A 26,561-nucleotide genomic window follows, 5' to 3' on the forward strand; every position below is an offset into this window, starting at 1 on the left:
TTCCCCCCTCCCTCCCTTCCCCCTTCCCTCCCTTCCATCCCCCCTCCCTGCCTCCCTTCCCCCCCCTCCCTTCCTTCCTCCCTTTCCCTTCCTTCCTCCCTTTCCCTCCCTTCCTCCCCTCCCCCCCCCCCCCCCCTCCCCTCCCTCCCTCCCTCCCTCCCTCCCTCCCTTCCTTCTGCTAGTTCTCAGCATCTAGGCCCTATGCAAATGACTCAGCTCAGTTCACCCTCAGAGAGCTCCATTCTAGTGGTGGGGACTTGAAAACTGATCCTTAGTGCACAGTGGCATGGGTTACATGGGGGGAGTGACAGAGTGCGGTGGGACACGGTGAAGAGACTTTGGAAAAAACTAACCCCTGTTGGGGAAATATAATTTAAGACAAAATCCCCTGCCAATCCAGAAAACCTCTTCACAAGGATAGAAAAGCAAGAAAACGGTATTATTGAATAAGCATTAAACCAGAATGTGATACACTGGTGATCCACTAAAGAGACTGCAAAGAGAGAAAAATCTTACCCTTTTATGTAGCCAAGTGAATACAATTTATTGTATCCATTTTCTCAAGATAAACAATAACTGGTCCTCAAGCAGGAGGACTTGGCGGCACACACTCTAAATTTACCTGGTAAGTGGGAAGCCACCTGTGTCTGCTAATTGCCTTTAACCAAAGGAAAAATCGATTTCCCCTATCTTTATGACAAGGGGTAGGTTGCAACTAAGAGCTAGGCACCAACAGAAGTTAGGCTCCTACCCTCCCACAGGAACTGAGAGAGAGAGCACTATCCTCCTTAATTATTACATTTCAAAGAGTTGGCTCCCAGGTCCTTAAGAAAAACATTCCGGGGTTGTAAAACTGGCAGGAGGTTTATTTACCTTTTAAGAGCTACATTCTCGCAAAGCAGTAGAAAAAGTATTCACAATTACAAGTTTTCTAAAGTAAATGCTTTCAGAAAAGTGAAGAGAAGGAGTCTTTTCCCTTTTTGCTCCAGGGAAAATTAAATTCTCTTTTTCTTCTAATTTGTATTCACCCTTACACCACTGTTTCACAAATAACATCACCGTTAAGATTTACTAAATGCTCGCTATATACCAGGTGCTCTGCATACAACTGCCTCAGTTAATCCTCTCAACAACCTAAAAGAGAGATATTGTTATTACTACCCCTACAGGGCCCACAAAGGTTAAGTGACTTGCCCACAAGATCACACGTTGAGTAAATGGCTGAGTTAGGATTCCAGACCAGGGCTGTACGATTCCAAACTCAACGACTTTAGTCTCCAGGCTACCAGGCTGCCAGAGACACGGCTGAAATCCAGTATTAGTTCTTACAGGGTCCCATCCTTGACTAAGGGACTGAGGGGTGGGATGGGGTGAAGAAGGGATTGGGTTGGGGGTGGAAGGCTACCGCAGGTGCCAAGGAACTCCCAAAATAACTCCGGCCCGAGGGCCAGGAATGTACTGAGAGATTAAGGACGGGATGCATGCCCTCCAAAAAGTGGCATTTTATAATTTATCCAGCACCCCAGCACACTGCTAAACGTGAGCACACAACCACCACGACCCTATCACGCGCAGCGGGAACCCAGTATCTGAGCTCCACCCCGTGCGTCGCGTCATCAGAGTCCCGCCAGCCAATCCATTCTCTCGGTCTTCGTCTGCTCCGGTATTGCAACTGCCTCCATTGATCGAGTCTGGACCAGCATGGCGGCGTCCATGTAACCCGGCCCGCGCCGCAAAGGGAACGGCGGCGGCAGCAGCGCGGGCCCCGCGGGGGTTAGAGGTCATCATGCTCAGGGTCGCGTGGAGGGCGCTGAGTTTGATTCGGACCCAGGCCCCAGTGTTCGGGCTGCCGGGCGGTGGGAGCGCCAGGTTTCCTTTCAACCAGCGGGGCCTGCAGCCTCGAAGTGAGGAGCTGAGAAATGGGACGGCGGGGGTAGGGAAACAGGGTTCGGCGGCGATAGGGAATAAGGAAGCACTGGAGTAGGGGAGATGTACAGCGGTCAGGATAAGGGGGAAAGGGCGGTGGTTGCGCAAGAGGTGAAACAAGGTGTGAGAGACAAGGAAAGGGTAGGGAAGAAATGGAGCAGCGGTTAGGCTCAGAAGCGCATAAACCGTGGCGGACGGACAATGCGAGGGGCCCAGAAAGGAATTGAGGGTGGACTATTTAAGGAGATGGGCCTCAGCCTTCTCTTTTCTGCGTAGGTCTCCTCCTCCAGGCCGCGCGCGGATATGTCATCCAGAAACCAGGTAGGATAGAAGTTCCTGAGGTGGGAGTTGGGGCGGAAGAGAGACCTCCTGGAAGGCTGGGGTGGGTAAGGGGACCGATGTGGCGAGTTAGAGCCACTAGATGGGGTGAGCCAGAAGTCCTGAGCAAAAGACTTCACGTCCACCTTATACAAAGCCCTAGGCCTGCTGCCTGTATGGAGAGAGAGAGGTGTTAAGGGCGGGAGCAGGAGCTTTACAGGTGAATGAGTGAAAATGAGCTTGCCAGAGGGAGTGCATGGCTGGCACCACCCAGGCCTACCTAGAGTATGGCACTTTGTGTCTGCGCTTCTGAGATGCAGGATGTAGTTTCCCATTGCAACTCAGTATATGTAGTAGTTAAGATCCTTCTTATTAGGTAAATGATACAGGAAGAGGTACTTCCTCTGATTCTTATTTCTAAAATGAGTGTGAAAGTATCCATTTGCAAGGATTGTTAGGATTCAGCGATAATACATGAAAAGCATCCTTAACACTGTGCTCAATTAAACATATTAGTAGTATATATTAGAATTTATTATCTGTGGCCGGACGCGGTGGCTTACGCCTGTAATCCCAACACTTTGGGAGGCCGAGGTGGGTGGATCACTTGAGTTCAGGAGTTCGAGACCAGCTTGGCCAACATGGTGAAACCTCCTCTCTACTAAAAATACAAAAAAAAAAAAAAAATTAGCTGGGTGTGGTAGCGCGCACCTGTAATCCCAGCTACTCAGGAGGCTGAGGCAGGAGAATCGCTTGAACCTGGGAGGTGGAGGTTGCAGTGAGCCGACCATGCCACTGCACTCCACCCTGGGTGACAGAGCAAGACTCCATCTCAGAAAAAAAGAAAAAGAAATTATTGGCTGGACATGGCCCCAACATTTTGGGAGGCCAAGGCTGGAGGATCACTTGAGGCCACAAGTTCAAGACCAGCCTGGGCAACATAGCACGACCCAGTCTCTACAAAAAATAAAATAAGTAGAATTTATTGCTATTAATATATTTGTAATATAATTTTTTTTCTGCCTCCTATCAGAACCAACTTGAGCTGTTAAAGACAGAAGAGGCCCGTTAATGTTATTTGCATAGCAGGGTCTGACTGGAGAGGATAAGTCCATCCACACTATGCCTCTTTCTCATCTCTAAGGGATAGCAGGGGTGCACACACCCAGACTGAGGTTCTCCTGTGATCTCTACCTGGTGCTTACATTTCAGGCATCGTACAGCTAGCTGCCTTTCCTCAACCCCCTTAATTCATTCATGCAGTCAGCCAGCAAGTGTTTGCTGAGTGCCTAGTCTAGGCTGAGCCATGGGTCAGACTATGGTGGATTCCAAAGGAGTCAAACTCTGTCCTGTCCGCAGGAGGACCCATCCTAGTGGGGGATCTGAGAACTGTAGAGCCAGATAGGTGTGTGAAAGGTGCAGGCACAGTGTAGGGTCTTGGGAAAAGCCACCTACTCCCAGCATGAAATATCAAAGCAGGTGCCCACAGAGTTTGCAGAGGAGAAACTGAGCCCAGTGATATGCAGTGCTTTGCTTGAGACCCTGGATGTCCCTTCTGGAGTTGGAGAGTGGGTGAGAAGAGCCAGGTCTGGGAGGGTGGGCACCGAGAGTTGACTCTGGGTGTTTTCTATCCCCATATTTACTTGACAGCCCAGCCTGGGCAGGATGATGACCCACCTCCTTCTACACTGCTCAAAGACTACCAGAATGTCCCTGGAATTGAGAAGTAAGCAGGAAGAAACCTAATAGGGGAGGCAGGGGTCCCTGGGAGGATTGTCGAGGAGTGGGAAAGACAGTGGCTTTGAGACTTGGCTTGCTGTAGCTGAAGCTTGATCTAGGAGGAGGCAGGGGCCCAGGTGTGGTGAGAGTGGGTGGTCAGCAAGGCAGATGGCACTCATGAAGCTCGGCTACTTGGGGGTTTTTTTGTACTCTAGATGAACACCCTGTACTACTAGATTCCAAAGAGCCAACATACTTCACAGGTCTTTGTAGAAATCTCTCTTCTCTTGTTCCTCACAAAAGCTGTATGTCCCCGTTTTATAAATTTTCAAGCCGCCCGGTGTCATACAGTTCTAAGGGGCAGAGCTAGAGTTTGAATCCAGGGCTGACTGACACCAAAGCCAGAGGCCCTCTGCTCAGCTCCTGTCCAGTGTGGTGGGAGCTCGTCAGTCCCTCCCACTGTGCAATTTAACTTGAAATGTCTCAAAACAGATCGAACCATGTTGTAGCTAAAATGGAAATCCTCTCCTTGGCCTCCCTATGATGAGACCGAAACAGTCGAGCTGACAGCCCCAATTTCTATAGTTTTCAGCCCAGCAAGCCAGATCCATACTGACTTTTAATTCCTGGGAAATGGCTTCCCACCTCCAGGGAGATTAATTTGCTACAGAAGGAATTTTTCAATCATCTTTGCTTTTCACACTAAAATGAAACCAGCATTGCTTTCCTCTCCCCGTCTCCCCCCTATGTTTGTCTCATTGCTGTGGTTTTTCCACAGGGTTGATGATGTCGTGAAAAGACTCTTGTCTTTGGAAATGGCCAACAAGGTGAGCAGCCTCTGCCAAGCCTCAGCCTCCCGCAGTCTTCTCTGGGACTCCCTCCTACCCTGGTTAGCACCCCCCATCTCATGCTTCTCCAGTCACAGCACTTAGCCCACTGTCATTCTGTGTCCACTTGTCAATATCCTAGACAGAGCATCTTCAGGGCAGGGACACTTTTGTTCTCCCACCATATCCCTAGCACCTGACAAACAGGTGCTCAGTGAATGAATGAATGAATGAATGAGCATAAATGAATGAGCAAGCTTTGGGGACATTCATGCAACAAGTCATTTCCCCTGTCAGTGGCTTTGGCTTTGGGCTCACCTGGATGTGGACAGCCATGTGGTTGGTCAAGGCCACAGTGAGCAGAGTGAAGTCAGGCCCTGAGCCTTATGGCCCTAGTTGCTATAACTGTAGCCAGGGTCCTTGAGGGGAAGAGGGCTAGTTCTTAGAGGGTGGGAGATTCCACAAATTTTCTCTGTCTCTTCAACAGAAGGAGATGCTAAAAATGAAGCAAGAACAGTTGATGAAGAAGATTGATGCAAACCCGGAGGACACCAGATCCCTGGAGGCTCGAAGTTGGTTGGGGACCCTTGGGGAGTGGGGGGTGTAGGGAAGCCTGCTAGCTGGGACCTCATCTAGGGCTCTTGTCCACAAGCACATGTACATGGGCTTGGGAAAGGGAGAGATATGAAGGACCTAGGGCAATGAAAACTGGACCCTGTATCCCAAGCTCTGATGCTGGAGTCAATGCCCAGTTGGACCTTGTACCTCTGTGTGAGCTTGCGTAAGTCACCAACCCTCTCTTGGAGCACCTGCTTCCTCATCTGGAAATGGAATAAGGGAGAGCAGAGCAGAGGGAATGTTACCCACCTCATGGCAGCACTGTGAGAGGCAGCCAGGGGATGTAAACACCTTGGAAACTAAAGCTCACGATGTGTGATAGTAATAGTAAGACTAGACTGGGCATGGTGGCTCACGCCTTTAATCCCAGCACTTTGGGAGGCCGAGGCAGGCGGATCACGAGGTCAGGAGATAAAGACCATCCTGGCTAACACGGTGAAACCCCGTCTCTACTAAAAATACAAAAAATTGGCCGGGCGTGATGGCTCACGCCTGTAATCCCAGCACTTTGGGAGGCCGAAGCGAGCGGATCACGAGGTCAGGAGATTGATACCATCCTGGCTAATATGGTGAAACCCCGTCTGTACTAAAAATACGAAAAATTAGCCAGGCACTGTGGCGGGCGCCTGTAGTCCCAGCTACTCGGGAGGCTGAGGCAAGAGAATGGCTTGAACCCAGGAGGCGGAGCTTGCAGTGAGCCAAGAACACACCACTGCACTCCAGCCTGGGCGACAGAGCAAGACTCCATCTCAAATAAATAAACAAATATATAAATAAAATTAAAAAACAAAACAAAAAATTAGCCAGGTGTGGTGGGGGGCGCCTGTAGTCCCAGCTACCCAGGAGGCTGAAGGAGGAGAATGGCATGAATCCAGAAGGTGGAGCTTGCAGTGAGCCGAGATCTCGCCACCGCACTCCAGCCTGGGCAACAGAGCAAGACTCGATCTCAAAAATAAAAAAATAATAGTAAGACTTAACATTTACTGAACCCTCATGTGCCAGACAGACACCATTTTGCATTCCCAAGGGAATAATGTTCCTACTTTGGTTCAGGCTGGAACTGGCAGTAGTCCTTATTGGATGTGAGTGAAAAAGCGCCACCATTTCCCTCTCTCGTTGGGTGCAGTTTCTCTTCATTGCCCACTGAGGTAGACTAGTGGACCTGCAGAGGGTCTGCCCACTTTCTTTCCTTTGCTATTGGTCTATATTACAGCCGCCTCCTCCTCTTCCACCCTCCTGCCTTCATTCTTTTCTTCTTCCTGTGCCAGGGATTAAAGTCTGGTGAGTTCATCTTGGATACTAAAACCCCAATGAGAACTGGACTCCAGGGTCTTCCATAGCCCCTTTTGAGAAGATGAGTTTCAGCCTCCGTTGCCCTGCTGAAGCCCTGGGCTAGGGACCAGCTCAGCCACAAAAGACCTGCTTATCTTTCCTCACTTGTTTCTGCATTATCACTACTGAAATCCCCAGGTTGGCAGGAACAAATGGCCTGGACTGGCAAGGTGGTTACTGGGGTCCTCTTTAAGCACAAGTTTTGATTCTTCTTTTTTTTTTTTTTTTTTTGAGTCCAGGTCTCACTCTGTCACTCAGGCTGGAATGCAGTGGCGGGTGTGATCATGGCTCACTACAGCTCGACTTCTGGGGCTCCAGCAATTCTCCTACCTCAGGCTCCCAAGTAGCTGGGACCAAAGACGTGCACGACCATGTCAAGCTAATTTTTGTGGTTTTGGTAGAGACAGGATTTCCCCATATTGCCCAGGCTGATCTCAAACTCCTAAGCTCAAGCAATTCACCCACGTCAGCCTCCCAAAGTGCTGGGATTATAGGCATGACCACCACACCCAGCCCACAGGTGTCACTTCTGCCTTTCCATTAATAGTCAGTTTTCTGAATGCCAGTTGCTTCTAGCATAGTGTCTGCTCTAGAGAACCCCTCAAGAGCCAAGGCCCATCTTTCTGTGTTATTCCACTCTACACCTAAGTTGCTGTGATGGAGCCATGTGGTCAGAGTCAGGGTTCCCACTGCACTTTCTGCAGTGCTCCCCAGAACTCAATATGTGTACTGGGAAGGGCCTGCTGTCGTGACAGCCTCTTTTGGGGCCAGCTTCTGCTTCTGCTCCCATCTTTGCAGTACAGGGGGTAAATTAAACAAGAGGATGCCTGAACGAAGGATATCCTAGGTTCTTGAGAGACAAGTGGGAGCTGATAATTCTGAAAATTCATTAGTCAAAGCATAGAGATAAAGGTGGCAGCAGGAAGGGGAGAGGCAAGGAGTAAACCCGTGACAGTTTTAGAATCTTATTTGTGCCAAAGTACTTTACTGCACTGGCTTGGACCTCTAGTACAATGTTGAATTGTTAACCATGATAGCATTGTATCCTAGTCTAATTCCTGAATTGAATGGCTAGTCTTACCATTAAGAATGCTATTTGCAGCCGGGCATGGTGGCTCACGCCTGTAATCCCATCACTTTGGGAGGCCGAGGCAGGTGGATCACTTGAAGTCAGGAGTTTGAGACCAGCCTGGCCAACATGGTGAAACCCCATTTCTACTAAAAATACAAAAGTTAGCCCTGCCTGGTGGCGGGCGCCTGTAATCCCAGCTGCTCTGGAGGCTGAGGCAAGAAAATCGCCTAAACCTGAGAGGCAGACGTTGCAGTGAGTCGAGATCGCACCACTGCACTCCAGCCTGGGCAATAGAGCGAGACTCCATCTCAAAAAAAAAAAAAAAATGCTATTTGCTATGATTTTTGGATGATATCTTTATAATATTAAGGGATGTCCCTTCCTTGGATTTTGCTTTTTAAAGGAAAGGTAACGTCTAAGATAAGCCTTTGAAATCTTGAAATTCAGAGTGCTTTGGGATTTATAGAGAGCTGTACAGAGCATTGGTGATTGTTACTCCATGAGTTCTTAAAACGTAAACCAGGCCTGGGCCCTTCCTTCCTCTGTGCCCAACTCTCGTCCTCTGTGGTTTGTGGTTTCAGTTGTTGCCTTGTCCGTCAAGATCCGCAGTTACGAAGAACACATGCAGAAACATCGAAAGGTAAACTCTGGGCATCATTCGCAGTTAAACAGCAGCAGCCTGGGGGAAAGGGGTCTGGAGGGGAAGGGCTCTCGGTCCAGAGAAGAAGGCTTAGAAGAGCCAGTGGGCTGTAGCACCAGAGTGCCCACCTCTCAGCTCCTGTGGGGAAAAATGCTTCCCTCCTGCCTCCAGAGGACTTGGAGCCTTACAAGACCATGCTGAGTGTCACCAGGGGTTAAGAACACAAACTTTAGAGCATGTTCACTATGTCTGGCACATGCTGAGTGCTCAGTAAATATTTGTTGAATGCATGAATGGAGTCAGATTGCCCTGGGTTCAAATCCCAGCTCTGCCACTTGCGCTTAACTAGCTGTGTGATGTTAGGGACGTACAAGTCTCAGCCTCAGTTCTCTTTTCAATAAGATGGAGATCATACAAATACCTGCTCACAGGATTGCAAGGATTATGTGAAATAATAGTAATAGCCAAGGTGATGCATATAAAGTCTTTAGGCCCTGTGCTAAATACTTCACATGCGTATTGTGAAGTATTTGACATCTTCTTATTTGACTCTCATGACTATCTTTCTTTCCCGTCTAAATGAGGAAGAATCTAGTCATGGAGTGATTAAGTTATTCCTCAAGGCATACCCGCTGGGAAGTGATGTGCTGAGACCTTGAAACAAAGCAGTTTTGCTCCGAGGCTCATACTCTTTTTTTTTTTTTTTGAGACAGAGCCTTGCTCTGTCACCCAGGCTGGAGTGCAGAGGTGCGATCTCAGCTCACTGCAACCTCCGCCTCCCAGGTTCAAGCAATTCTCCTGCCTCAGCCTCCTGAGTAGCTGAGACTACAGGCACGTGCTACCACGCCTGGCTAATTTTTTGTATTGTTAGTAGAGATAGAGTTTCACCGTGTTAGCCAGAATAATCCCAATCTCCTGACCTCAAGATCCGCCCGCCTCAGCCTCCCAAAGTGCTGGGATTACAGGCGTGAGCCACCGTCCCCAGCCATATTCTTAACCATTATACCATATCTCAGCACAGTGTCTGGCACAAAGCTGCTGTAAGTAGGCAAATGTTGGTTTTTTTTTTCTTTTTTTTTTTTGAGACCGAGTCTCGCTCTGTCGCCCAGGTTGGAGTGCAGTGGTGCCATCTCGGCTCACTGCAAGCTCCGCCTCCCGGGTTCACGCCATTCTCCTGCCTCAACCTCCTGAGTAGCTGGGACTACAGGCGCCCACCACCACGCCTGGCTAATTTTTTGTAGAGACAGGGTTTCACCGTGTTAGCCAGGACGGTCTCGATCTCCTGACCTTGTGATCCGCCTGCCTCACCTCCCAGAGTGCTGGGATTACAGGCGTGAGCCACCGCACCTGGCCAATGCTGTTATTTTTAATAAACACATGATTTTGAATACAGACTGGTCCAGCACCATGCCTGGCACTTCAGTGTTCCCTAGAGCCTGCTTCTTAGAGATCACAGTTTCGCTTATTTGGGGTGTGGAACAGCAGTCCCATTGCAGAGGTCCCTCACAGGGTAGCAGCCAGCTGTGGGTAGGCATTTCCAGGAAGAGCACAGGCCTTCCCTCCTCTCTACCCCAGCTGACAGTTTGCTAAGCTGTGGAGAGTCTGAGTTGGTGGTGCAGGAGAAAGAGCATGAGATTTGAAGTCAGACCAATAGATAGAGATTCAAGACCCTATCTCAGCACTCACAGTTCTAAGGACCTTTTGTGAATCAGATAATATCTTTAAACGTGTTTTCTCATCTGTAAAATGGGAATAACAATGACAATACCTCCCTCAGAATTGCATTAATATTTGCATAAGATTACTGAGAAATTTCAATGAAATGATAAAATGACCATTGTTACTGTAAACAACAGTAACGCTTATATAATACTAAAAGTAATGCGAATCTCTTGCAGGACAAAGCCCACAAACGCTATCTGCTGATGAGCATTGACCAGAGGAAAAAGATGCTCAAAAACCTCCGTAACACCAACTATGATGTCTTTGAGAAGATATGCAGGGAGCTGGGGATTGAGTACACCTTCCCCCCTCTGTATTACCGAAGAGCCCACCGCCGATTCGTGACCAAGAAGGCTCTGTGCATTCGGGTATGAGTCAGAATTGCTGCTTTGCTTGGCCCCACTCAGGAACTGGGATGGAGGAAGCAGATGGGAGGGGTCATCTGTTTCTGTTAAGAGGCATGGAACTGGTCCCAGGCCCTGGAATGGATCCAGGGAGGTCACAGGCCACCAACCCCATGGAGGAAGGCTGGGGTTACCATCTGGGGGAGATAGTTCCCACCCCACCTGTTCCAAGTCTGAGGTTTTGCACAGGATTACAAGGTCTTTTTCTGCCCCTTTTCACCCCCAGGTTTTCCAGGAGACTCAAAAGCTGAAGAAGCAGAAAAGAGCCTTAAAGGCTGCAGCAGCAGCCGAAAAACAAGCAAAGCAGAGGAACCCAGACAGCCCTGCCAAAGCTGGACCAGACACACTCAAAGACAGCCAATAAATTCTGTTTAATCATTTCTATCTGTCTTGAAGAATGATAGGAGAGATGATGGGGCTCTTTTTGGCCTGAGGAGGAGGAATTTATTCTTTTATTCAGCTCTGAGATCCCAGAGTTGTCTGAGGCAGAGTCCCTGCCTCACCCACCAGAGGACACACACTCATGACATGCCTCCCACATACAAACAAGTACCTGTCATCCAGGTGACGTGTGTCAGTGGAGGCAAGACAGAGCACATGACAGCAAAATGGAAGTGTGGCCGGCTGGGTGGGAAGAACTGCTGTAGGAGCTGCCTTCTGGACTGGGTGTCTGCAGAAGCACAAATGAGAGGCTCAGAACTGAAGATCCACTATTCAGATGTCACTTCCAGGAATTGTAGGGAAGGCCTTTAATGGGGCAGGACTTCCAAGTGGCCACAGCTGCTTGGAGGGACTGTGTCAGAGGGCCAGGTGCTAACAGTTAAGGGGGCTAGCCGAGGGAAAGGAAAGAAAAAGGAACACGTTTTAATGGATCAGGCCCTACTGCAAAGGCATTTGTGTGTTTCTGTTGGTGTGGCTGGTTGTTATTTTAGAGACAGGCTCTTGCTCTGTTGCCCCGACTGCAGTACAGTAGCAATCATAGTTCACTAACTTCAAATTCTTGGGCTCAAGCAATCCTCTTGCCTCCGCCTCCTAAGTAGCCAGGACTATAGGTGTAAGCCCACTGTGCTCAGCTAATTTTTTTATTTTTTGTAGAGACAGGGTCTCACTATGTTGCCAGGTTACCCAAACTCCTGGCCTCAAGCAATCCTTGGCCTCCCAAATGCCTTGGCTTCCCAGAGTGCTGGGATTACAAGCATGAGCCGCTGCATCTGGTCAAAAGGCATTGTTTTAACTGCTGCCTTAGGCATGTATCTAATATTCACAGCCACCTTTACTTTGCACGTTGGCTAATTATCCTCATTTTAGCCATGCGAGATGAGTCATGAGAGAACTGAGACTCAGAGAGGTTAGGTAACTTGTCCAAATTTCATATAGCTGGGAAGAGAAAGGTCTAGGATTCAAAGCTGGCTCTGTCTTGACTCCAGAGCCTATATCCTGTTCACTATATCACACTGCTTAGGGACAAAGAAAAAGGTCTGAGAAGCAAAGGGAAGAGTCTACACTATAGCAAACTCAAATGCTTTTAGGAGCAAGGCAGGTAGCAAAAATGCATGAAGGCCTAACGTGAAGTAATGATGCTAAAGTGTTTATTACATTCCTATCCTAGTCGTATTCCCTTTTATTTATTTATTTTCATTTTTTTGAGACAGAGTTTTTGCTCTGTCCCCCAGCCTGGAGTGCAGTTGTGCAACCTCGGCTCACTGCAACCTCCCCATCCCAGGTTCAAGCAGTTCTCCTGCCTCAGCCTCCACAATAGCTAGGTTTACAGGTGTGTGCCACCACACCTGGCAAAGTAGAGACGGTGTTTCACCATGTTGGCCAGGCTGGTCTTGAACTCCTGACCTCAAGTGATCCACCGGCCTTGGCCTCCCAAAGTGCAGGGATTACAGGCATGAGCCACTGCGCCTGGCCTGTATTCCCTTTTAAAACACAGCACACAGCAGGCAAAATAACCAAATTAAACAAAGCCCTGGGCCGCCAGCAATGGGATACTGTATAGTCCTGATGCTGAGATATCAGTTAAGGGAAGGACCAAAAAGTATTCATAGTAAAGCAGTTTCAGTGGGGTTCAGGGAGCATAATACCAGTTGCAATGAGGTGGGGAGTGAGGATGTTAAGGAAGTTCCAGTTGTGAGTGTTGTCAATTCGTTCAAAACACTTCACTGGGAAGGAAAGTAAGGAAAACAGACTAGCAGGGATATGAGATGGAAGGAGAATGTTAATATATAGGAAGGACTTGAGCTCAGTTATGGCAGGGCAAGACTTTCCAGTGGTGTGGTTACGAGGAAGAGGCGGCCTGCTGATAAGTTCAACTGGACTTGGGGAGAGGAGGTGGCCAGGTGCAAGAGATGGCTCTAAAAAGCTAGTTGGCCGGGTATGGTGGCTGTAACCTGAAATCCCAACAACTAAGGAGTCTGAGGTGGGAGAATCACTTGAGGCCAGGAGTTTTAGGTTGCAGTGAGCCACCAGGGTGCCACTGCATTCCAACCTTGGGCAACAAAGTAAGACCCCCATCTCTTTAAAAAAAAAAAAAAAAAAAAGTAGCTGGAGCCAGTGGAGAGCCTGGAATGCCATGCCAAGGCATCAAGACTGTGATCTGGCCAAGTGCGGTGGCTCAAGCCTGTAATCCCAGCACTTTGGGAGGCCGAGACGGGCGGATCACAAGATCAGGAGATCGAGACCATCCTGGCTAACCCGGTGAAACCCCGTCTCTACTAAAAAAATACAAAAAACTAGCCGGGCGAGGTGGCGGGCGCCTGTAGTCCCAGCTACTCGGGAGGCTGAGATAGGAGAATGGTGTAAACCCGGGAGGGGGAGCTTGCAGTGAGCTGAGATCCGGCCACTGCACTCCAGCTTGGGCGACAGAGCGAGACTCCGTCTCAAAAAAAAAAAGACTGATCTGGCAGGAAACCACTGAAGGGATGTGTCATATTGAAAGAGATGTTGGCCGGGCACAGTGGCTCATGCCTGTAATCCCAACACTTTGGGAAGCCGAGGCAGGCAGATCACCTGAGGTCAGGAGTTCGAGACTAGCCTGGCCAACACAGTTAAACCCCGTCTCTACTAAAAATACAAAATTAGCCAGGCGTGGTGGACTAGCCCATGCCTGTAATCCCAGCTTAGGAGGCTGAGGTAGAAGAATTGCTTGAAACCAGGAGGCGGAGGTTGCAGCGAGCCAAGATCGTGCCATTGCACACCAGCCTGGGCAACAAGAGTGAAACTGTCTCAAAAAAAAAAAGTGATGTCTTCTGACATTTAGCTTAGCAGCCAGTGCAGGGTAGAAAAGAGAAAAGAACAGTAATACAGAGGAACATAGCAATACAGACAGAAAAACAAATGAAGGGATGAATGTAAGAAAGGTATCGGAGGAAAAAGCATAATATGATGACTGGTAAGGACCCAGGGAAACAGATTTGAAAGCCAAGGCCCAAGTTTCAAGTTTGAGTAGCTGGAGGGAAAGATAATTAGTAGGTTTTGGAAGTAGTGAAATTTACAGAAATGGTTGTTCATCAGAGTAAAAATGTACACTAGATGGCAAAGAGTAATCATGGAGTTCAAGATGGAGGTGAAGAAGGGAGTCGCTGCCCTCAAAGAGAAATGGTTGGGGCCGGGCGTGATAACGCCGAGGGGGGCAGATCACCTGAGGTCAGGAGTTCCAGACCAGCCTGGCCAACATGGTGAAACCCCGTGTCTACTAAAAATACAAAAATTAGCCGGGCATGGTGGCGGGCGCCTGTAATCCCAGCTACTCGGGAGGCTGAGGCAGGAGAATCGCTTGAACCCTGAAGGGCGGAAGTTGGAATGAGCCGAGATTGCGCCACTGCACTCTAGCCTGGGCGACAAAAACAAAACTCTGTCTCAAAAAAAAAAAAAAGAAAGAAAAGAAAAAGAAAAAAGGAAAGAAAAAAAGAAATGGTTGGGAGGCCTTCGGAACAGCGTCGAGGAGGGAACTTCACAGAGCCCCCAGGGAGCATCCTCTGGGAGCCGGACACACGGGGACGGACGGGACTGGTTTGCTTTATGGAGTATGAAACCAGGACGGGCTTCACTTCAAGTAAACTTTTGGGAGGCGATGCAAACGACTCAGGACTTCTGATCCTTCCCCAATCTAAAAGAAAAGTCAGTTACCATTTTTACTGAGTGCTTTCGGGGCCTTTCCATGATCTCACTGATTCCTCTCAGCCGCCCTGTGATGTGAATGCCAGCTCCATGTTACGTAAGAGGAAGCCAAGGCTCAAAACCTGCCCGAAGTCACACAGCAAGACATCACGAGCCGTGATTCCAACCCAGGTCCGTCTGACTCGAGTCTGCTCTAATGCCGTTCTGCCTGGGCTTTTCTCTCCTGTAGGCACCTGAGGCCCCGCGCCAGCGCCCGCGGTCCCGAGCTCCGGGCTGGCTGTGTTGAGACCACCCCCAGACCGTGGCCCGGCCGGGCCCTCGCCCTTCGGAAGGAAAGACCTAGTCTCGGAAGCACAGCTCTTCAGCCACCGCCGACGCCGCGCCGGCGTCTGGCTCGGACCAATCCCCCCGGGAGGGTCCGCCACCCAGACCAATTATCGCCCGATCTCAGGGCACCTCCCACCAAACCGCCTTCTGATTGGCTTGCTTTTCCCGTCGCGGCGTTGCCCCAGCAACCAGACAATTGTGACGCTGCGGCCTGGCCTCCAGGCCACTGGCTACCTAACCCCGGGGCTCTTCACCAGCCCAGCTCGTTTCCAGCACCATGTCGGTGCGGACGCTACCGCTGCTCTTCTTGAACTTGGGCGGGGAGATGCTTTACATCCTGGACCAACGGCTGCGGGCCCAGAACATCCCGGGAGACAAGGCCCGCAAAGGTGAGAGGCCCCCGGCCCGCTCCGCCAGACCCGCAGCCCGCAGCCCCGCCCTCTCATCATCGCCCGAACACCCACAGCCAGACCCGCACTCCTACACACTTCACTCTTATAACCAGGGACCTTTCTTACATCCATTTGGAGCCCCTCAGGAGTCAAATCCCCCAAAAGCTCTTTTCACAGCAGAAGAGCTTAATACTCCCAATGGACACTAGGGTGCCTGATGTACCTAATTTCCCCATTTCTTCAAATGGGAGAGGTGATTTCCCGGTCTCTCTTGTCAATCAGTCCCTTCCAAATGTAGGAGTCCCAGCTGCCCACCATCTGGTATCATACCCCTTGCTAAACCAAGCGTCCTCTTTACTCCCAAGGAACAGGTTCTGATTCTTTTTTTTTTTTTTTTTTTTTTGAGACAGAGTCTCGCTCTGTCGCCCAGGCTGGAATGTGTGGCACGATCTCGGCTCACTGTAACCTCTGCCTCTTGGGTTCCAGCGATTCTCGTGCCTCAGCCTCCCAAGTAGCTGGGATTACAGGCATGAACCACCACGCCCAGCTAATTTTTGTATTTTTAGTAGAGATGCGTTTCACCGTGTTTCCCAGGCTGGTCTCGAATTCCTGGACTCAAGTGATCCGCCTGCCTCGGCCTCCCGAAGTACTGAGATTACAGGCGTGAGCCACCGCGCCCGGCCCAGGTTCTGATTCTTCATTCCTTTGTGGTAGTATCTTACCACATAAGCTGGAGATTGGTCTTACTTATCTCAGAAGTACTTCTAGAAATTTGGGATTCTAAAATAATATAGAAAAATGTGAAAAAATAAGAAAGTTATAACTCTCACAAGTGTTGGAGGGGAATACAATTGTGAAAATAATATGAGAGCTTTGAAAATGCAAAATCTGGCTCCTATGGACGCCACACTAATCCCCAGAAAAATGACGACGCAGAACACTCTGCCACTCTGTTCTTTTTCCTCTTTTCCTCCCTTTTCGGCAAACACTTGCTTATACCAAATTTCCTAGGATTAATTATGAAGGAAATATTATATTTCAAAGTAGAGGAGGAAAAGTTGAAAAGGCAATTGACATGGCTGCCAGTTAAAACATTCTCTCCATTAATCTTTGTATGCTCAATGGATGTTCAACATGCATATGCAGATGCTAAGCATACATATTCAGATATTAACTATTGTGTGTATGTGACTGAGTCCAAGTCCATGCATAAAAGCTAAAAATAACTCCCTATAACGAACCCCCCCATTCATTCTGTACATTGCTGCCAGTGAGTTTTCTAAAATGCGTATCTGTCCATACTTGCCCCTGCCTAAAACCCTTTGTCAACTTTCCACTGCCGTCTGGGTTAAGACCAAGTCCTTCCACAGGCCATTTCAGGGCCCTTCCTGATCTGATCTCTGTCTTCCTCTGCAGTCCCTTCTTCTACCACTGCCTGCCTCCTGTTTCCCAATAATACCAAACGGCTCATAGATCTCCACTTAAACCATGTTTGTTCGTGTTTCTGTGCTAGTAATTCCCATCCCTACATTCTTCCCCTTCGATCTTGCATTATTCGGCTTAAGAATCATCTTCAGGAAACCCCCCCATATGCAGAAAGGGCCTGCGCATGCTCTCAAAGCACCCTGTGCTCCCATAGCACCCCATGCCTGCTCCTTGCTAGCTTATCACTGGCCATACTATACTGAAATGATCTGTGTGTATGTCTGTCTCCTGCTTGATTGTCTTACTCATCTTTGTACTCCAGCACCTACCATAATTCCGAGACCAGAATAAATTAGTGATCAATAAATGTTTGTTGAACTGATTATCTAAATTGGCAGTTTTATATAGCATTGTCATTTTTTCTGTGAGAGGGTTCTGTTTCCCTTGGTGCCTGTGTGATTGGATTTCATTCAGGCTAGTGGCACCAATGAGGTGACATGCTGGAGTCCTCAGACTGGTAGGTAGTCTGCATCTTGGAAGATAGTGTAAATTAGCAATTAGGAACATACTCTCTGGAGTCTTAGAGACCTGGGTCCAAATTCCAGCTTTACCGTTTAACTAATTGCATGATCTTTGGTTGTAACCTCTATAAACCTGTTTCTCCATAAAATGGTAATAATATATATACCTTAAAGCAAAGTTGTAAGGATTGAATGACATAATGTATTTATTATGTTTAACACAATGAGTAATAGGTATCTTTCAACAGGAGGTCTGGGCAAGGCCCTCTGAATACTAGGGGACAGCTTTACCTTTAGGAGTTATAGCCTTTATTCTGGTTTTGCTAAATATGATTTTAGGGAGTTTCGGCCATCTTTAGTAATTTACATTCGCACACTCATTCATTCCACAGATTTTGACTGAGTGTCCAACACTATGTGAGATACCGTATGGAGCCTGATGCAGCCCTTCTGGACATTCACTGGAGGTAGGGCTATTGATCAGTCCACTCCAGTAACTGATTCCAGTGACAACAATCAACAATAAAACAATGAAAAATGAAGCACTTACTTTGTACCAAGGGCTTCTCTTAAAAACCTTAATCCTCCCAACTATTGTAACACATACGTAATATTACTATCCCCATTTTACTGATGGAGAAACTAAGACTAATTTGCCCAGAGTTACATGGCTGGTAAGAGGAAAAGTAAAGGATTTGAGTCCAAGGCATCAGGCTCCAAAGCTCATACTGAGCCAGTGTCCCCTTAACCACCACTATACTCTGCTGCCATACCTTGGGGACTATATCAGAATCTTTGTGGGGTTGGTAGGTCAGGAGGAGAGGGAGGAGTTTGAAAAATATATATCTAATATACCCACTGATTTTATCAAAGAAATGACAAAGTAGTTGGCAGGTGGAGATCTGTAGAAGATAGAGTGAGAAAACAGGGTAGAGAGCATAGGATTCAAAGGGCTAAGAAACACTCATGTCTTCCACCTATTCCACCATTTAAAGTTGGTGTGGCTGCAGGAGCGGGAGCCCCTATAACAGATCCCTGTACACAGGAGCCTATAAAACACTAGACTTGGTAAACTAGTCCTCTTCGAAGCTTTGAATGGAAATCATATTTCTTCTACATGTTTTCATTATCTTATATGACTAATTGGTCTCCTGGAGGCCTTCCCTGTTCCCACAAGGCCAAGGCAGATGTTGCAGCTTCCCCTACAATGCAGCCTCTAGTTTAGCATTCAACAGAAAGGAAGTGCACTCTCTATGGGGCAACTATTGAGTGTTGCATATTAAATGTAGTCTCCTGTTTTAAGCAATGGCGAGAATAATAAAAGCTACCTTTGCCTCTTAAAAATATTGATAAATAAAACCGTATTATATTTTGCTTAAATTCCTCATTTTACAGGAGAGGAAACTGAGGCATGTGGCCACAAAGTGATTTTTCCAAGACAGGTCAATCACAGTGTAGCACGAGCAACCAAAGGGCAGTGAGACTCTGGTTTTATTTTTCTAGTTCCAGTTTAACGACTAGCTCTGAATAGCTGTGGGCCTGGCCCCACTCAAAATAGAACTAAAGTGGAGTTGTCCAAATAAGTCATCTGGAGAAATAAAAGAAAAAGAGGGTGTTTCTCTTCTCTGGATTCTCAGGAAGAAAGGAGTAGGGGAGCACACAGCACTACAGAGACCCCTGCTGGCGCTCAGCCTGCTTGCCTTTGGGAGCATCTGCCAGTTCAATTTTATCAGCGAGAGTCACTGCCCTTCAGAGATGACCCCCTTGCAGCACCACTATTCCCAAACACACCTGCAAGGGGATTAAAACTCCACCTCCTTGAATTCCCACAAGTCTGTGCCACTAGACAACCAGTTAAATAAATGCTGCAGAGGCCAGGCGCAGTGGCTCACGGCTATATTCCCAGCATTTTTGGACCCCGAGGTGGGTGGATTACCTGAGGTCAGGGGTTCGAGACCAACCTGGCCAACATGGTGAAAACCCATCTCTACCAAAAATACGAAAACTACCCAGTCATGGTGGCGGATGCCTGTAATCCCAGCTACTCGGGAGGCTGAGGCAGGAGATTCCCTTGAACCCAGGTGGCAGAGGTTGCAGTGAGCCGATATCACACCACTGTACTCCAGCCTGGGCAACAAAGCAAGTCTCCCTCTCAAAATAAACAGATAAAAAATAAATGCCATAGAAAGATAGATGTGGACATTGTGCCAAAGAAAACAGTATCTGCCAAACTCTTGGTGCTGCTCTCCCAATATTTTCTTTTCAAAAGCCCATGACTTTTGGTGGGGGAAGAGGGTGAATTTTCCCAGAGGAGTGTGATCTTGCAATGAACACACTTTGCAGCTGGTTAGGACATGGCACTGGGCATGCTTTCAAACTGCTCTCTTGGGAGCTGTTGGTATTATGTATTGAAGCCATGTATATGCTTTGATTATAACTTCAGAAATCACCCCTAGTACCACAATCTAGTGGCAGATGTTTCCAAAAGAAACTATTAATTACAAAATGGTTTTGCGTTTTTTGTTTGTTTGTTTTTGTTTTTGTTTTTTGAGATGGAGTGTTGCTCTGTCGCCCAGGCTGGAGTGCAGTCGCGCAGTCTCCACTAACTGCAACCTTCACCTCCTGGGTTCAAGCAATCCTCCTGCTTCAGCCTCCCAAGTAGCTGGTACTATAGGCATGCACCACCACACCCGGCTAATTTTTGTATTTTTTGCAGAGATGGGGTTTCACCATGTTGGCCAGGCTGGTCTCGAACTCCTGACCTCAGGTGATCCACCCACCTTGGCCTCCCAAAGTTCTGGGATTACAGGCATGAGCCACTGTGCCTGGCCAAAATGTTTTTAAAATACAGATGTGTATAGAACTTTTGTATCTGGGGGTGGTTCTACTAGATTGAAATCCCCACCAAAAATTAAGGAAAGAAAAAAAGTCATCTTCCATCCTTTATGGGTGTTGTCTAATGTCCCTCAGTAGAGGAAACAGAACTCAAAGGGAAGCCAGCTAAGCATTTGATGTGTGTTATGCATTTATTCCCACAATAGGCCTGTGAGGTAGGTACTATTATGATCCCTATTTTACAAATGAAACTGAGGTTAAACAAGTTGCTTGAAGTTTATGTAGCCAGTAAGTAGAACCAGGTTTCAACCAATAGAGTCTTGATTCTCACCGATTTCTCTAGCCAACTGCATTTTTCCTTATTTGGTCTCCTCTTGGGATCTCCCCAACTGCCTTTGTCCTCAGAAGCTTTCTTCATAGTGGTCCCATCATTATTCCCTTCTTTTTACATGGAAATCATGCGTCTATATATATATAAAGTAAAACAGAAACAAATGCTGACATTTTCCTTTTAATTCACATTTCAAGTTTTCTAATTTGAGCAGTTCCATCTGTCCTCTAGAAAGGGAAATCTTACATTAAGAAGAAAGAAGAAAGAAGAAAGAAGAAAGAAGAAGAAGAAGAAGAAGAAGAAGAAGAAGAAGAAGAAGGAGAAGAAAGAAGAAGAAGAAAAAGAAGAAAGAAGAAAGAAGAAAGAAGAAAGAAGAAAGAAGAAAAGAAGGAGAAGGAGAAAAGAAACCTAGAAACTCTTTTCTCTGCCTGTTCTTGGAATTATTCTTCGTCATGGAGGCTAGCATCTTTAAAAGCCTGCTACTGAATGATATGTATTCTTGTAGCATTAGAGAGCGGGGCTTCTTAGGCCTTTCAAGATGAACCACAGGATAACTAATCCTCCTCAGTTTACTCTCTTCTTAGGCCACTCTCCGTAAGACATAGCCTTTCTTGAGCTTTTTTGAAATATGTTGTTATCTATCATCCTTTTAAAGGTTTCAAATTGAAGGCAGTGTGTTCACAGTAGACATTAAATGCCAACATGAAAAGTAAAGTTTCATAGATAAGATCATTGGAATTGGTATGTTTAAAGCCTCCTCGAAAATAATGTTCTTGCTTCATGAACTGGTGTTTTCTTTTTGTATGCTTCATGTAGATGAATGGACAGAGGTGGACAGAAAACGAGGTATGCTATCTGGGCTGCATGTGTTCAGTGTGCATCCGCAGGTTCACTCAGGCCTTTATCAGCAGGGCTTAAAGTGGGACTGCTTGAAACATTTCAAAGTCAAAGTAAGAAAATAGGCATGAGTTTGTCTTTAGCTGAGATATTGGTTATACATTTGAATCTTTTACTTAAGAGGAATAAATACAGCACGTAAGATGGAAACTAAGCAAACTCTGACCAAAAAGCCACACTGTACCTGAGAGATCTGTCTCCTTTTCTCAGTTCCAGACTTTGCAGGGACAGCTGGGGCAATAGCCATACTTTTGGGTACATCATCCTATTTGGTAGTCCTTAAAACAACTTTGTTAAAGTGTCATGTAACCAAAGAATTGTGCTTCAACATGAGTGACCCTCCCTGAGCCATGCTCTTAAGCTCACAGAGCAACCGAGAAAAATTGAAGCATGTAACTGCATGGCTGCCAGGACTGTGGGCAGAAGGCATGACATCATGCATGCAGTGTGGCCTCATCATGCGAAAGCTTCAGTTTCCCCTTACCTACTATAAGCAGCAAACCTGAAAAAGTTGTCAACTCCTCAGAATAAAGCGTTAGAGTTTCTCAGCCTTTAAATATCTCAGGTACCTTCTGTCATTTGACATTTGGGTGTGGTGTATGCCTATCATCAGCCATCCTCCTCAATATTTTAAATGCTCTCACCACACCAAGTATGCTGAGAAGATAACATATATAATATTTAAGAGGCCAGGTGCAGTGACTCACACCTGTAATCCCAGCACTTTGGGAATCCGAGGCAGAAGGATCACTTGAGGTCAGGAGTTTGAGACCAACCTGGCCAACATGGTGAAACCCCGTCTCTATTAAAAATACAAAAATTAGCTGGATGTGGTGGCGCGCGCTTATAATCCCAGCTACTTGGGAGGCTGAGGCAGGAGAATCGCTTGAACCTGGGAGGCAGAAGTTGCAGTAAGCTGAGATCATGCCACTGCACTCCAGCCTGGGCGACAAAGCGAGACTCCACTTCAAAAATAATAATAATAATAATAATATTTAAAAGCACAGGCATTAGATCAAACAGACCTCATTCTAATTTCAGCTCCATCACCAGCTGTGTGGCCTTGCACTTGAAACTCTCTGATTCAGTTTCCCTCCTTAATAGAATGAGGATAATATAAAACGATAAGTGGTCTGGCAGGAAAAAAAAAAAAAAAAAAAGAATGAGGATAATAATTCAGAGTTGTCTTGGAGTTTAAATGAGATAATGCATATAAAGTTCTAAGCCCAGTGCCTGGGACACAGAAAGGATTCAAACATGGTAACTATTCAGGAGGGGTTTCCTAGCCTCTCTCTAAATTCTTCGCTCCAAATTTCATATTCCCATAAACAAGCCAATTTAGAGCAGAGGTAATTGGTAAAAACTTGATTGCTTTCATCAAGATAATTATTTCATCAGACCAGGCTCGAAAAAAAGCCCAATTGAAGTGCTTGATATACTTTTATTACATTTCACAACCATCCTTTGACACTTCTCCTTGAGCAATTTTTGACCCATCCCTCCCTTGATGCATAGCAGAATTTCAAGTATGAAGTGTGGATTTTGAGAGCTTTTCATATACATAATTGAATCATTGAAATTTATTTTAACATAAGTGTTCAAAAATAATGAACAGAAACTGGCTTCATAATCCGAACCCAAGATGAAGCCTGCTATGTTGAGAACCCAGTTACCAACTTTCTGAAGCTCCTGTGAAAGATCCCTTCCCTCCCCGCCTTAGCCTCTTCCTGATGAAATTTGGCTCCTAGTATATTCCAGCCTCGTGAAAAGTATGCAGAACTCATTTGCATGCCAAAAACCAACACTTAGACTAATGGGCGGGTCTGATTGAAACTATTTCTTCGGGGATGTTAGGATGAAGGGAAAAAAATAAAAAATACATTAATTTTTTTTAAAAAAACTATTTCTCAGGTTTCACTTAAAGATGATGTGCTGCTTCTCTAGGGCCAGGATAACATCTCCTTCCTCTTTGTGCCTGTGGTGTTTATTTCAGTGTCTGGTACCTAATAGGTCTGCCTTAACCAGGGGCTGGGTGAAGCAAACTGTAGCAAACTGTAAGACAAAAACACGTTAATGTGTGCCTCCATCTTATTTACAAAGAATGAAACGAGAAGAGGGAGCCCTAGGTGTCCTGGCCCAACCATTAAACTGCCATTTCCTCTTTGGGGGCATTTGTACTCACTGTTCTGCCCACAAGGACAGACCCTGCCGATCTCTTCCCCGCAGTTGAACTGTCTGCATGCTCTTGCGCCAGGAGCCATGGTGCTCCAGAGCTCTTCACTTCCCACCGGGAAAGACTTCAATTTGCTTTTCACTTTGCCCGAGTAGCTAACAATCACCTTGGGGTATTCTTTTGTCCAGAACTGATTTATCTGGGTCTAAGCTCTTTTCCGAGCTCCTAATAAGGGCTCAAAGACCCCAGAGAAATGACTCAGCACCTAGGTGAACAGTAGCTCTTTGTAAGCATTAACCTAGCCAGAGTTGATGTGATGCTTTAACTTGAATTCTTCTTCAGCACTCCTCCTCCCTAGCTTACATAAGTCTGTGGAAAATTCTTCATATTCTCTGTTTTGAGGACTTATGTGTGGCTTTTCAGTTGTGCCTGCTTCCTTGCAAATGCTGCATTTTATGTAGGCTATGGTTAAGAAAAAGGTTAGAAAACCCAGTTTATTGCAGGTTCTTTTTTGTTTCAGTCCAAGGGAAGTGGTCAGGCATGAGGCAAACCTGACAGAGTTCTATGTCTCTCCGAGCTGTCCACGGTGGGGAAACGTTAGGGCACATTAAGGGCAAGCTGGGATGGTTTGAAATTGTCAGATATCAGGGACACCCTGTGTTGGTAATCGATTTGGTTCTCCCTCACTGAGTAATAGGATCAAGTATAGAGTAAAATCGAAAGGTCAAGTGTGAGTTTAGCATTTCTGTATGGAGCCACAGTCAGTTCATTTGTGTCACTGGGGGTGTGTGTGTTGGGAATATATCCCCTCTCCCCTCTCTCTGTAGCTCTTCCATTTAAGTACAACCAGCCCTCAGCTCCCCCTTCCCCCATATAATGTGTTGAAATGCTTTAAAATGCTGGCCTGAGCCCTCAGCGTACTTCTGTCAGTTACTTACAGGTAGAGAGTAACTAAAATAATAATTTCACTGCTCTCCCTTGCCTCTGCTCTAAAGAGATATGGCCACAGGCAATCATCTGGAGTGTCGTTTGTGTTCAACAAAAGGAGGAATTTCCATATTTCAATAATAACCACTCATGTTTAATAAGTGATTTTGTATAATTATTTTAAGTAACCCAGTTTTCTTTCAAATTTGAATTTCTATAAGTGTATGTTCTCGGTATCCACATATGCTCACATTTAGGCCAGGATAACTGGTTTAATTAAAGATAATCTGTGTTCAACCATATCTGTTCCTATTTCTCATGCCTGAGGGTTTTCCTGGCCCTTAACTAGTGATATTTCATTCAGTAGTGCAAAATACCTAGATGAATGAAGACCTAAAACTATAGACACTTTGGTTTGTACACTTCTTTCTCACCAGAGGGAAATTTTCCATTTAAACAGCAATGTGAGATACAGCACTACACTATAGTATCAAGATTATGGATCAAATGTGGAAATTAAGGCATTCAAAAATGGTGCTATTCAAAGTACATGTCTTATAGCAACACTGCAAATGTTTTCATCTCTAACCAGTGGGCAGACTTGTCTGTTTGCATCAGATGTTATTCAGAGTCAGTTACCATGGTTTATAATATTTAATTTTAAGTAAAAATGTTTAGATTTGCTTTTAAAAATTAGATGAATTTTTATTTTTATTTTTTAGACAGGCTCTCCTTATGTGGCCTAGGTTGGAGTACAGTGGCACAATCAGAGCTCACTGCAGCATTGAATTCCTGGGCTCAAGCGATCCTCCTGCCTCAGCTTCCAGGCCCGCCACCACACCCAGCTAATTGCTTTCAATTTTTTGTAGAGACAGGGCCTAATTGTGTTACCCAGGCTGGTCTCAAACTCCTGGCCTCAAGTGATCCTCCACCGTTGGCCTCCCAAAGCTCTGGGATTATAGGCGTGAGCCACCACACCCAGCCAGTAATCTTTTTTAAAGAAAGAAATATTCCCCTTATCATCAAGTGAGATAATATTTACATAAGGAGTTTATAATCTCTGAAGCACAACACATTGGTGCCTTGTCGTCATTTATGTCCGCCTTGAAATGGTGTCATAAAGCACTCTCAGAGCCCTGCTTTCTACCGGGACACCTGTGTGGTCCCCTCAGGGAGCTGATCTCACCAAGCACACAGCATCCCCAATCTGTACTGTACGTGCTCGGCTCCTGTACTCATACACAAAGAGCATTTTGGGATAGGCTTGCTTCAGTACTTTGCTCAGCTGTGTTCTCTCTTGTCTCTGCAGTTCTGAATGACATCATCTCCACCATGTTCAACAGAAAGTTTATGGAGGAATTATTCAAGCCTCAAGAGCTCTACTCCAAGAAGGCCCTGAGGACTGTCTATGAGCGCCTGGCTCATGCCTCCATTATGAAACTGAACCAGGCCAGCATGGATAAGGTGAGCAGACAGCTGCCTTTGTCATCTTGATTGCATTTTTTGTACCTTTTGTGGATGATCATAGACTGGGGTCACATGAGATGATGTATGCAGTGGTTCCTTGCAAGAAACAGGCATGTGTAAATACTAGTAGTTGTTGAGTTTCAGAATGGGAAAGACCTCAGAAATCATCCACAACAACCCCTCTGTTGTTTATGTCGTTCCACCTGCCCAAAGAGAGTGCTGGGTTTTATTTGTTTGATTTGTTTTGTTTTGTTTTTGAGACAGGGTCTCACTCTGTTGTCCAGGCTGGAGTGCAGTGGCACAATCATAGCTCACTGTGGCCTTGATTTCCCAGGCTCAGGCAATTCTCCTGCCGCAGACTCCCAAGTAGCTGGGACTACAGGCACATGCCATCACACTGGCTAATTTTTTTTTTTTTTTTTTGAGATGGAGTTTCACTTTTGTTGCCCAGACTGGAGTACAATGGCACGATCTCGGCTCACCACAACCTCCGCCTCCCGGCCCAGCCACACTGGCTAATTTTTAAATTTTTGTAGCGATGGGGTCTCACTTTGTTGCCAAGGCTG

The 26,561-nt window shown here is 46.6% G+C and overlaps 2 protein-coding genes and 1 long non-coding RNA gene across 5 annotated transcripts in view; 2 read left to right on the plus strand and 1 right to left on the minus strand.

Moving 5' to 3' along the window:
* The first annotated feature begins 1,625 nt into the window (after window positions 1-1,625).
* On the plus strand, window positions 1,626-10,960 carry MRPS15 (mitochondrial ribosomal protein S15). The gene is made up of 8 exons (XM_023232199.1): window positions 1,626-1,904; window positions 2,203-2,247; window positions 3,895-3,970; window positions 4,742-4,790; window positions 5,278-5,362; window positions 8,394-8,452; window positions 10,351-10,542; window positions 10,805-10,960. The coding sequence occupies exons 1-8, from the start codon at window positions 1,787-1,789 to the stop codon at window positions 10,940-10,942; spliced, it is 762 nt and encodes a 253-aa protein (XP_023087967.1). The 5' UTR covers window positions 1,626-1,786; the 3' UTR covers window positions 10,943-10,960.
* LOC111555823 lies at window positions 1,747-15,112 on the minus strand. Of its 2 annotated transcripts, none has more exons than XR_003309705.2 (3): window positions 14,710-15,112; window positions 11,132-11,248; window positions 1,747-2,303 (listed from the first exon to the last, which is right to left on the minus strand). It is a non-coding gene; the product is annotated as an uncharacterized LOC111555823 (long non-coding RNA). The 2 variants fall into 2 exon arrangements; XR_002735656.2 differs by lacking the exon at window positions 1,747-2,303 and adding an exon at window positions 6,275-6,667.
* Window positions 14,480-26,561, plus strand: part of OSCP1 (organic solute carrier partner 1) — a 31,797-nt gene continuing 19,715 nt past the window's right edge. Inside the window, exons 1-3 of one of the 2 annotated variants that reach the window (XM_023232198.1) lie at window positions 15,287-15,416; window positions 17,758-17,832; window positions 25,838-25,992. In XM_023232198.1, coding sequence (XP_023087966.1) covers window positions 17,805-17,832; window positions 25,838-25,992 — 183 coding nt within the window. In that variant the 5' untranslated portion in view covers window positions 15,287-15,416; window positions 17,758-17,804. Of the gene's footprint in view, window positions 15,417-17,757; window positions 17,833-25,837; window positions 25,993-26,561 lie in introns of both variants that reach the window. The other variant, XM_023232197.2, reaches the window with a different exon arrangement.

The sequence above is a fragment of the Piliocolobus tephrosceles genome, chromosome 1 (genome assembly GCF_002776525.5).
Source record: "Piliocolobus tephrosceles isolate RC106 chromosome 1, ASM277652v3, whole genome shotgun sequence".
Classification (NCBI taxonomy): Eukaryota; Metazoa; Chordata; class Mammalia; order Primates; family Cercopithecidae; genus Piliocolobus; species Piliocolobus tephrosceles.